The sequence below is a fragment of the Choristoneura fumiferana genome, chromosome 12, assembly GCF_025370935.1.
Source record: "Choristoneura fumiferana chromosome 12, NRCan_CFum_1, whole genome shotgun sequence".
Taxonomy (NCBI): domain Eukaryota; kingdom Metazoa; phylum Arthropoda; class Insecta; order Lepidoptera; family Tortricidae; genus Choristoneura; species Choristoneura fumiferana.
This window is the reverse complement of record NC_133483.1, coordinates 15,645,249-15,657,983: the sequence shown is the minus strand read 5'-3', so window position 1 is coordinate 15,657,983 and position 12,735 is coordinate 15,645,249. Positions and strand designations below refer to the sequence as shown.

The 12,735-nt window shown below is 36.8% G+C and overlaps 1 protein-coding gene across 1 annotated transcript in view; it reads right to left on the bottom strand.

The window, feature by feature from the left end:
• Window positions 1–9,401, bottom strand: part of LOC141433438 (uncharacterized) — a gene marked incomplete in the record, with an annotated part of 22,285 nt that extends 12,884 nt beyond the window's left edge. Inside the window, 5 exon segments of the mRNA XM_074095474.1 lie at window positions 1–1,039; window positions 1,326–1,409; window positions 4,381–4,563; window positions 8,387–8,518; window positions 9,089–9,401. Of these exon segments, the coding sequence (XP_073951575.1) occupies window positions 1–1,039; window positions 1,326–1,409; window positions 4,381–4,563; window positions 8,387–8,518; window positions 9,089–9,113 (1,463 nt within the window).
• Between the last annotated feature and the right edge of the window lie 3,334 nt (window positions 9,402–12,735).

The window sequence follows — 12,735 nt, the reverse complement described above, 5'->3', positions numbered from 1 at the left end:
GGAGATGGTTTGTCTTGAAATTTTATGTCATGTTTAACGACAGGAACACACTGATCTTCACTGTCTAACTGTTGAGTGTTGTTGGTGGTGATATTTATACTATTCGAATCTGAGTCTTCAAAATACAATACCGCTTGAACATTGGTAGGAGGTTTTTCAAAAAACTTTGCCATTTCACTAGGGATTTCATTGTTTTCAGATTTCAGACTGGCATTGTCTGCATTATCTGAACTATCTTTAATATACTGAGTGACATCCTTGTTATTAGATTCTTGATTAATATTTTTAGTTGAGCTTTCTTCTTTTGATGTAATTATTTCAGACAATTGATCAGGTTCAGATGTTTTTTTTTCTTCTTTCAAAAAAGACTTCTCACTCTTGCTTTTCTTTATTATTGTCTGCGATTCTATTAAAGTTTGCAAGTCATCATTATCATCCTGTGTAGTTTTATTTTTATCTCCTTTAATGCTAGTGTTATTGGTACTAGAGCCAGAATTAATGATCCATGAATAATTGTGGCCTGATTTTACTTTCTTTCTCTTAGATTGCTCATTATCACTATACATAATGTCATTTGCAGGAGAAATTAGTACCACAGGCCAAGACTCTGTTCTGTTTCTCTTTTTTTTCTTAGCGCTTAAAGATGGCACACTTTTATTGTGATTTGAAGTGTTTATTTTGTTCTCTGCATCAAGTGTTTTCAATAAACTTACGTTGGACTCTGAAAGTTGCTGACTATGTTCTTTGGATTCACCAGATTTGTTTAACCGATCGTGTGATTTCGCTTTTGTTTTAAGCTCCGAATCATCTTTTGCTGAAATGTTTTCTACTAAACTCGTGGAAAGGTCGTGGTCAGATTTATATGATCCACTTCGTCTGTTTCTTTTTTCTAACAAACGTTTGCTTTTTCGAGCGCTATTGGGAGATAACTCTTCAGGAACAGCTTGAGGGGACGATTTAGATTTATTCGCTGTTTCGGTTTCAGGTTCTTCCGCAATAACCATTTCGACAACTTGTAAAGGTTTGATTGGAATTGGTTCTGAAAAAAAAAAAGAAATACTTGAATTTATATAGGTACCTATCAGCACATAGAAGAGTATTTTTTCAAGTACTTTAGTACTTTATAAATCATTTTTATAAATCATTTGTTTGATTTGTTTCGGCAGTAAATTAAAGTTCAAATTGAGGTAAAAATTGTAAATTAATAGCTGTAACCCACAACTTCGCCTGTGTCTTGCTTTCCCGGTATAAGAAATATCCAAAGTTTATCAGAGATTTTTTAAATTCATTAGTTTGAGACTTAATTGTTATTTATTTACTGTCACCTTGATTTTCAACACTTGATGCGGAATCTTTTCGTGCTTTTCTTGTTTGTCTAGCAGGTGTAGCAGGGCCTTCATTGTCGCTTCCTGAAACGAAGAAAGTAAGGCACAGGTTATTGCACAGATTGATACTAAAGCTTTTCTCGTACTTTAATAACTAGATTACAGCTTTTTTCTAGCTCTTTTACTCTGCTACTGAATGTACAAGATTTAGGAATCACCTCTCATTAAATCATTTCGCTCTCCCTATGTGCTCCATTTAACAAAACATCACATATTGCTAAATAAATATATAAAAAAAAATGGTCAAGTGCGAGTCGGACTCGTACATGAAGGGTTCCGTAAACAGTACAGTAAAAGTTTTACTTAAAATTCTTCTAATATAAGTTTTTTTTTGCTGACTGTACTTTATGCCCCTGGTTACCAAAGTACTCGTCAAGACGAAAAACGAATCCAAACTCGATGTCGTCGTGTCGTTTATCACAGTGTTCCTATGGTCACCCGCTAGCTTTATCATCAGATCAACTCCATGTTATAATAATATTGCATTGTCATCGAATTTATACATTGGTTTAAAATTTCAGCTCAATCGGTTGAAGATATACACTTCAAATTTGAGTTGAAAGATTCCACCCGAGCAAACAGTTACATTACCTACACTGCAAATAATTATAATGCTTGTAATAAGTTTTTGTTAAAAAAAAACATTTTTAATACAAGCTTTTTTTGCCGAATGTACTTTTTGTTGACTGTACTTGCATTGTCGTGTAAACTACGTATCTGTACTAAATTTCAAGTCGGTACTATTAACTATTGAGGAGTTCCCTCCTGCAGAGACGATCCTGGCAGGACCACCAAGATGTCACTACCAGATTATTGTGTTGTCACCAAATTTACATAAGTATGCCAAATTTCAAGTCGATCGGACCACTGGAAGTGGGTCAAATTTAGCTTCCAAGATTTGACCCAAACAAACAATAAATAAATAAATAAACAGGGCAAGCTAAAGAAAAGCTTCTGAAAATATCGCCGTAAGCACTTGTGCAAGTATTTAGAATAAAAAACAATTTGAATTCTCATCCTCTTTGGTTTTGGCTGTTTGCTACTGAATCCATTGCCCTAAAAGCGCCGTGCGCGGATCAAAAAAAAATTGCTGTCATTCGCGGGAAATTCGGCGGACTTCGTATGTTGTGTAATTAAATTAAATAATAAGAAGCTCAACTAGTGTGAATAAATTTTAAACTGTATTATAAACCTTGTAAATAGTGTTAAATACTTAGTATGATTTTTTTAGTGTAAAAAACAATAGGTAAACATAGTGATTAGTACGGTGTGGATTTGGCGAGCGCTTTATCAAAGTTGGCTTCATTGAGGTTTGTGGTTCATAAATTGCTTTATTAATTTTGCACAAAAACGAATAAACCACACAATCAGACAGTCATTATATTATACTAGCTTTTACCCGCGGCTTCGCACGCGTAAACTATTCGGTCTGGTAGTTGCAATTGAAATTTTCGGGATTTTACAAAATTCCCCTGGAAATTTCCAAAATTTATATCGTGGTCTTCATTGAGGTTGTGTTGTGAATAACTGTACAAAATTCAAGACTCTAAACCCAGTGCTAAAATTTCAAAATTTTTCCCTATACAAATTCAAATTCATATCATTTATTCAGTACATAGGCCGCAATGGGCACTTTTACACGTCATTTTTTTAAATATCAGCACTTTCGGAAAGACCATCATAGCCAAGAAGAATGCGCCGCAAGAAGCTTGGCAGAAAGTCATTTTTTCAAAATAAAATAAGTACAAATAAAATACTTAAAAACTACAGTAAGTATACAATTAAAGAAAAAATTACAAAATAATAATGACAATAATACACGGATGTGTGGGGTCCCTTAGTTACAAAACTATCCCGTGGGAATATCGGAATAAAAAGTAGCCTATGTGTTATTCCAGAGGTCCAGCTACCTACATACCAAATTTCATGGCTCTAAGCCCAGTGGTTGTTATTTCGAGATTTTATCCCCTAGTTATCCCGTGGGAATATCGGGTCAAAAAGTCACTTAAGTGTTATTTCAGATGTTCAGTTACCTACATACTAAATTTCATGACTCTAAGCCCAGCGGTTATTATTTCGAGATTTTATCCCTATCCCGAGGGAATATCGGAATAAATAGTAGCCTATGTGTTATTTCAGAGGTTCAGCTACCTACACACTAAATTTCATGGCTCTAAGCCCAGCGGTTGTTATTTCAAGATTTTATCCCTAGGTATCCCGTAGGAATATCGAGTCAAAAAGTTGCCTATGTGTTATTTCAGACATCCAACTACCTACATACCAAATTTCATGACTCTAAACCCAGCGGTTGTTATTTCAAGATTTTATCCCTATCCCGTGGGAATATCGGAATAAAAAGTAGCCTATGTGTTATTCCAGAGGTCCAGCTACCTACATACTAAATTTCATGGCTCACAGCCCAGCGGTTGTTATTTTAAGATTTTATCCCTAGGTATCCCGTGGGAATATCGGGTCAAAAAGTCACTTATGTTTTATTCCAGACGTCCAACTACCTAAATACCAAATTTCATGACTCTAAGCCTAGCGGTTGTTATTTCGAGATTTTATCCCTATCCCGTGGGAATATCGGGATAAAAAGTATCCTATGTTTTAATCCAGGTTATAAACTAACTTTCCGCCAAATTTCATCCAAATCCGTCCAGCCGTTTAAGCGTGAAAAAGTAACAAACATACTCACTCACTCACAAACTTTCACATTTATAATATTAGTAGGAAGGATTATCGAAGCTTTTATAAAACATCATTAAAATCGCAAACTTAAAGGTAAATATTCAAACGACAACTCGGTCGCCTTAGCAACGGCTAATAACGCCTAGCAACCAAAAAACGCTAAAAAAAACACGTTTCTTGTATGACGACCCCCTTTTATTTGTAACTTTATTTTATTTTTAGTATTTGTTGTTATAGCGGCCACAGTAATACATAATGGGTCCCGTTGGCACCCTTTGGGTACGGAACCCTAAAAATTACATACCAGCTTGAGAAGTCCTTCTGAGAGCCCGTCTAGCTCTAGGAGAGTCAGTGGTCTGAGACACAGTCTCAGAAACGATGCTAGTGTTGGACTTAATACGGGTGCTTCTTCTGGAGGGTGTCACTGGCTTCTCTTCAGTGTCTGCCAATGACTTCCTCCTTGATTTTTTTGGGCTGCTGATTTGTGCTGGAAAAAATAGATTCATTGCAATTTTAAATCATAATTATTTTATATGTTTCTATTATTTGTCTTATAGCCAAGTCTTGCGCCTTGGCCCAATTGTCGCGAGTTAACACTTACGGCTACGTAATAGCTTCACACCATATTTTAAAGTATAAAAAATACACAGCTAAATTAAGTTGCAAAGATGGAGGTTTTCAATGAAATTTTTTAATGATTGTTTTGGTTTTTTAGTCTAACATTTGGTAACATATGGTTGTGCTGTTCTGATGATGAACTCTTGGTTGAGCTCGAAACGCGTCAGTGATAGCGTGGTGGTGGTCATATTCGTGTGATGCTGATGTGTGTGTTCTTACAGCATGGATGCAGAGGAGTTGCATGAACACACATTCGTCGCATAGACGTATGTAACTATTGTAAGGTCGCGGTTGAGCAAAGTAATCCATAATAATATTATAAATGCGATAGTGTGTGTGTTTGTATGTTTTTCGTCTTTCACGTCGAAATGGAGCGACGGATCGACGTGATTTTTGGCATAGAGATAGTTTATGGGTCAGAGAGTGGCATAGGCTACTTTTTATCGCGGAAAATGCACAGTTCCCGAGGGAACAGCGCGCTATAACCGAATTCCACGCGGGCGAAGCCGCGGGCAAAAGCTAGTTTATATTGATGATTATGCATTTCTCAAACAACCTTATGATGGATATGTATATGCAGTAATTTTTTGGAAAAATAACAATAATTTGGGTAAGAAATGGAGAAGTAAGCAAAGGTCTTATTCATGGGAAGCAGTTTAAAAAAAAATAAACTGGACTGTATAGACTACTAGTTGTTGCCCACGACTTTTGTCTGTGAAGAATTCGCCTTCAAATTGCATCCTCGAGAAACAATTTTTCGGGATAAAATGTATCTTATTGTTTATTCTGGTCTTCCAATAGGATGTACCGTAAAGTCGGGGTACTTTGACCCTGAAGGTAACTGCTGCCCTTGGTATTAACTCGGTCCTGGTTTTATTATTGCTTTGAGAATATGGCTCTTTGCCATGTTTTTTGTTCATTGATCAATCACGTTTTTATGTGGTTTTTATATATGGTCCAAAGTAACCCTCCAATGCGTCAAAGTATCCCGACCTTATGGTACCGGTACGCAAAATTTCATGGAATTCGGTTCAGTAGTTAACGTGTGAAAGCAGTACAAAAAAATAAACACTAGCTTTATTTATTATATTATACATGTAGATTATAAAGTACTAGCTTTTGCCCGCGACTTCGCTCGCGCAGAATTAACCCGGCGAGCATGACCCAAGGTTTGTCACCCTGGCAGTATTAAAAACATTTGCTATATTTTTAAATCTTCGTCTGACCACTAGCTCACTCAGTAGCTGGAGGCAGGGGTGTGCGGCAGGGGATAGTGGTGTGATCGCAAATAATCGCAATGGGACGCGAGGCGTGGGCCGGAATATTCGTGCACAGACCTGTTTCGAGTATGTCACACCCTGTCTCATTTTAGGCGTATTTTTTATGTATGATTTTTTATATTTTTTTTTATTTTAATTGAGATTGTTCTATTTTTTAAGTCGTTTTTTTTTATTTTTAGTTTTTCATCAAAATGGATATTGAAAGGCAAGTAGGACAGAAAACCAAGTATTCCTGTAAAGCTGACAGCGAGCTGTATGGAGCATGCTAAATTCCTTTGCAGAAAATGTGCTGATCTCGATGGCAGTGATTAACCATATATTCAATTAAAAAAAAAAAAGTTATATTTTTTTAAGACGAGGATCTCATTCTTTTACTTAAAAGTTGATTTATATTCCCTAGACTATTTTTTGTTTGTTTTATTGTTGAGTTTTGTAAACCTCTAAACTTTTGTTCCTGTACATATTATAAGGTCAAAACAAATAAATAAAAATAATTTCATAATTAAAACTTCTTTGATTTAAATTCATTAAATAATTAATTATTAAATAATATACACTACACGAAATAAAATAAAATTAATAAAAACTATATTGTACATTAAATTTTGGGTATGTCATACCCTGCCTCATGCTTGGTGTAACTTTTTTCCTCGTCATGCTCGCCGGGGTTAATATGTAGTTTAAAACACTTTGATCCCACAGGAACCATACATTATTTCACTACCTTTACAATTACCTGTATATTTCATTCAAATCCATTCAGTAGTTTTAGCGTGAAAGAGTAACAATCATCCATCCATCCATACAAACTTTCGCATCCATACAAATTGTCTAACGCGCAGGCTCTTGCCACTAGTTTCACCATCCCTTTCTGTCACCATCTTACACAAATAAACAGAAAGAAAAAATGAACGCGATAGCCAGCGTCCGCGCGTTAAACAAGGCCTCTGGGAAGGTAGGGATTTTTAAAAGAAAAGTAAAGGGGGAAGGATAGTTTTTACTTCAGAATAAGTTTTTGGCAAAAATTTCATTTTTAATACAAGCTTTTTTTGCTGACTGTACTTGTATTGTCACCCAAACTGCAATTGCATACCAAATTTCAAGTCGATTAAATCTTGAAGAGTTCGTCCTGTGGAGACGATTCTGACTGGACTACCAGATTATTGTATTGTCACGCAAGTTACATATGTATACCAAATTTCAAGTCAATCCAACTACTGGAAGTTGGTTGAATTTAACTTGAAAGATTTGATTACAGACAGACAAAGGGACAGGTGAATCTAAATAAAAGCTTGAATAATTGCGTAGTTCCCGCGGGATAGCAAAGCAACAAACAAATTCTTGGCAGACGAATTTGCAGGCAAAAGCTAGTTAAGTATACCTAAAGGTAACAAATTGTATGACTTGGGAGTAAAATAAAAATAGGCTGACATTTTAAGAACTACAAATGATATTTAAACCTTAGAGTGGTAAACCAATTTCTTGGTTGATTATACCTACCTAGAAATAGTACTCCTACTACATAAGTGCAATCATTTAACCTAAGGCCTTAATGTTTTACACAGTTGAAATTACAATTGTGTTTACCACTTCTTTCTGTCGCATGGTATAGGGCGAGGGCCAGAAAGTGACAGTGAATGTGATCATGAACATCAGTGTTAGACAATATGGTTGCATTGGTCATTGGATCACATAATTAAATTTCAATGTACCTTCAAACTTCACATTTTCAAGATTATAACAATTTCAATAGGAACTTCTATTCTTATTTATGAAATCAAGAATGGACAATAACTGACTTAGTATTACTACTACATATTTTGGCAAGCAAGTTTTATGAATGTAGAGATTAAAGTTGAACAGTGGGTGGGTGGGGGAAAAGTTGCAAAAATTTCCAGCTTCAAGCAGTAAATAACTGTTCCAACTCCCTCCAGCGAGGTGCTGAAATAGTTTAGTGTCTGAAATAACTGATTGAATGTATCCTCTACAGGTAACTGCTGCAAGCAAATGTGGATGGCGATTTTTTTTTATGATTCGGTAAAAGCATTACAAGCATTATTATTTTACTATAAAAATTACAAAAACGAATTGTTTCCATTCACAATATAAATGAGGAATATTCCAATTGAACATTGAATTAGAACATCTTTTTCTTTAGTTCACAATGTCTCGCAGCAGCAGTGTTTAACTTTTGTAATTTCCTAATATGTCCTACATGAACTTAAGTGATTTTGCTTGTGTGTTATCATTATATAGCTTGTTTTAAAATTAAACCATTTTCTACTGCAGCAGCATCTATTTAAAACATTTCAACAGACACTTTTGGATACACAGTGCCTGATCTTCTGAATTTCTATAGTCCATAGTAGGTTTGTTAATTTGCGCAACATTTTGCAAGTAACAAAAACTTACCATTTTCATTAATGAGCTCCAGCTGTGGTTTGGCAGCCAGTCTCCCACCTCTTTTCTTAGTGGGAGTGGATGGTGAACTCACATCATCAGTTTTTTCTATGGACAGCCGGCGCCTCAACCTTGTCACTGTTCCTAGAAAAAACATTTATGGTATTCAGAACCGAAAAAAATATTCTGTTGATTTTCAGTGTTTAAAGACTGGGAAGCCTGTGAAAAGCGGTCTTTTTGTTGAAGTAGTATAGGAAAGGCCTAAATTATTTAGAAAAGTTTTAAAATGTTGCAAAGAAGTGATCCATATTGTATGCTTATTTTAAATTGGAATACTTTTATGAATAGCTACAACGAACTGTGTTAACAAGGGATTGTTTCTAAATAATGGATTAACATTCTATAGGCTTTACATGACCAGTATAATCAATGTATTCAGATAATGATAGTACATAAGGAAGTTTTAGTTTAGCCACGAAGATATTTATATATTTTGGACGCCGCGTCGCTTGAAAGAGTCCGAGCGGTCAACAAAGTGCTAGTATTTTAGCGAATCATAAGTTTTTCTTCAAATAAAGGGGGTATTTTTGGCCTTTTAAAATTAAACTACGCAAAAGAAATAAAAGCATGGGTCGCCGAAGTCGGTAGGTGACGACGGAAATAAAATCCGCATGTCGATAAAAAAAGCAATACGTTCAGAAGAATAAAACATACCTTTTACGCCAACGTCTTCCTCCATGTTGCAAGAAATGTATTAAATATTACAAACTGAGACTTGATATATTGTACTCTTAAACACGTGCAAACGAATCAACTGATTTCAAATCGGATCGGAGTATTCGGAGTGGTGCATGCATGGGTCCGGTGATCCAAAGGAGGGGAGGTTAGGACGCTAAATTAATCTAAGCGTCGTGCAATTCCACCAATCACGGAACAATACAATCGTGAATGCTTCAAGCTGATTGGTCGTAATGAAAATGTTGTACATGTGACACGGGAGATGAGAACAAGGAAGCTACACGACGGCTGGCTGGGGCCCCGCTCAGCTGTTTGCAATTGTCAAATCGAACTCAATACCAGATGTCGCCACTGGCTCTGTACTACGAAGTGCATAATTCGAATTCGTATCTTGCCGTCCCGCTGACGCTTATATTATTTAATACAGAGTGAGAGGGATGGAACGACACGAACTTCGATTTATGAATTTCGTAGTAGCCCCGCTGCAGGGCTACTACGAAAATCGTAACTCGAAGTTCGTATCGTACCGTCCCTCTCGCTCTCCTATTAAACAGTATAAGTGTCAGAGGGACCGCACGACACGACGTTTCGTAGTAGCCCTGCTGTTCCCAAGCCGAGATATTTTTACGCTTAGAAAAGCGTTTCCTTTCACGCTAATGAATTCGAAACGCGGAAAAAGAAATATAGAAATGGCTTCCTAAAAATTAATTATCATCATCCCAGCCTATAAACGTCCTACTGCAGGGCTCAGGTCTCCTCTCAGAATGAGCGGTCTTGGACAGTAGTTCCCACGCGGGCCCAGTGCGAATTGGGAACTTCACACACACCATTGAATTGCTTCGCAGGTTTGTGCAGGTTTCCTCAGGATGTTTTCCTTCATCGTAAAGCTCGTGGTAAATTTCAAATGTAATGAATTTCCGCACATGAATTTCGAAAAACTCAGAGGTGCGAGCCGGGGCATGAACCCACGATCCTCTGCTTGAAAGGCCATCCATAGGTCAAACCACTCGGCCACCACTGCTTAAATAGAAGTTTTACCCGAGACGTTCATATTAGCGTAGAATAGATACGTCGAGGGGAAAATGGATTTAATGCTCGAGTTTTACACTGCTTTTCACTTCGATGGCGAGGAAATGAAATAGCAACAGTGAAAACAATTGTTCACTCACTGCGTAAATTTTATTTTTCATGCATTATCTAATTATATTTTTTTTAGTTTTAGTGATTTATTTTGATTGATTTGATTGATTTTTAGATTCATATAAATAAAAAATGTATTAAAAAAATATAAAGAAACTTCTTTGTTTGTGGCTGTTGACACCTAATTGTACCTTGGTCTTAGACGAAGATTTTATTTTATGCACTAATGCATAAAAAGTCATTTTATGTCGCCTAGATCCAGCATAAACACCAACTTTACGAGCATGAGAAGTGAAAAATTAATTATAATCACTGGAAAATAATTTGTTACAATAGAACGTAACTTAAGACTATGCTTTGCATCAATGTTGCTACTGTTTGACTTGTTCCTTTTAGATTATTTCCTGCTGTCAGCTCTACTCTCTCTTTGGTTTTGACCCTGTATCGCTGGTCATGTTTTCTGTGCTCTCTCATAATAACTAAAGTTTATAAGTGTAATCTGTTTGTATTTTATTCCAATTGACGTTGGAATACACTGTGGTGCTTTGCTGAATAAAGCTACGGGTGTATTTTGAAAAACCGTTCTTGTTTCATTCTGCCGTAGATAGCCACGCCGCTCACCACTGCGACCATTCTCGCTAACAAAAATATTGATCATCAAATAATTGAACTGAAATTTGACGATAATGATATACTATGAATGATATAATAATAAAAATATTTTCTCACAAATTACACCAATTGACCCAGCCCCAAACTAAGCAAAGTTTGTTCTATGGGTGCTAAACAACGAGTAGACATACATGTATACTTAAATATACAAACATCCAAGACTCAAGTACCTACTACAAACATTTATATTCATCATACAAGTATTATAGCCAAAAATGTTCGGTTCTGGCTCCATCGCTCGGCTCGCGCACTGAGGGTCGCAGGTCTACCTAACACTCCTCCTCGCTTCGCTCGTCGTCGGACCTAACTACCAGACCTGCCTTAGTAGTATAGGTAGAAGCATCGAATTAAGGAACTGATCTATTTAATAGGTGACAGATCTATTATTTTGGTGATCGAATTTTGATGATCAAACTATAATTTAGGATAGGTACAGGTTTACATTAATCTGATGACTCATACTTAGAGACAGATTTGATTAATTTGATGACCAATATATATTTTTAGGGATGGATATAATAATTAGGGTATCGCAGTTAAGTGGCAAATCTAAATTTAAGTGACAGAAATAGTTATTTGTGTCACAAGGGAGCAAAATGGTGTGTTTACGGCGAGGGCGTACATTGAATCCAGAATGTAGCGAAGGATTCTGCAATAGAATCCTGAGCGTAGCGAGGGATTCTAAAGTAGAATCCTGAGCGTAATGAGGGATTCAAGTGTTAACGCCCAAGATGAAAATAATTTTGCTTCCGAGTGGCTCATACAACTTTTCACACCGAGCCTAAGAAACTTGAATTAAAATATTCTAAATATTATTAAAGAACAATCAGCATAGAAAATGGCGTGGCTTAACAATAATCAACTTCAAAAAATGGAATTTGCAATAAAACACTTAGAAAAGCCTTGAACAGAAAAGTTGCACTTTGCTCCCTCTCGTCAGGGAGGAAAAGTTACTTTTCTGAAGGAGAGGTGTGAAAATAATAGTTTCCTTATTTAAAACGAAAGTGGGAGGGACGACACGATACGAAGTTCGATATTCGTAGTAGCCCCTCTGAGGGCCTACTCCGAACTTCGAAAATCGAAGTTAGTATCGTACCGTCCCGCTCGCTCTCGTGTTAAAGGTAGTAGGAGGGACCGAACGACACAAACTTCGATTTTCGAATTTCGTAGTAGCCCTGCTGAATGTTCGACTGAGGTATATTCTCCTCCTACTCTATCGCTGCAGTTTTTAGCTGCCTCTGGCTGTAATAGGGGATGAAAGGTGCGCTTGAATACGTCTTTTTAAGTTGTCCCACACGTGCTCTATCGGATTGACGTTTGGGCTGCGAGCAGGCCATGGTAATGTTTCAATACCGACGTCTCTAAAGCGCTTATTACACTATCCAATTAATTTTTAGAAAAACTAATTAGGAAATAGGAAGATGCAATCGCAAAAAGCCGTGGTGGCCTAGTGGTTTGACCTATCGCCTCTCAAGCAGATGGTCGTGGGTTCAAAGCCCGGCTCGCACCTCTGAGTTTTTCGAAATTCATGTGCGGAATTACATTTGAAATTTACCACGAGCTTTGCGGTGAAGGAAAACATCGTGAGGAAACCTGCACACATCTGCGAAGTAATTCAATGGTGTGTGTGAAGTTCCCAATCCGCACTGGGCCCGCGTGGGAACTATGGCCCAAGCCCTCTTGTTTTGAGAGGAGGCCTGTGCCCAGCAGTGGGACGTATATAGGTTGGGATGATGATCGCAGTTAGAACAGATCGGATCCGATTTAGCTAAAATTGAGGTTCCATTCTATCTACTTCTTAAATGTTTACG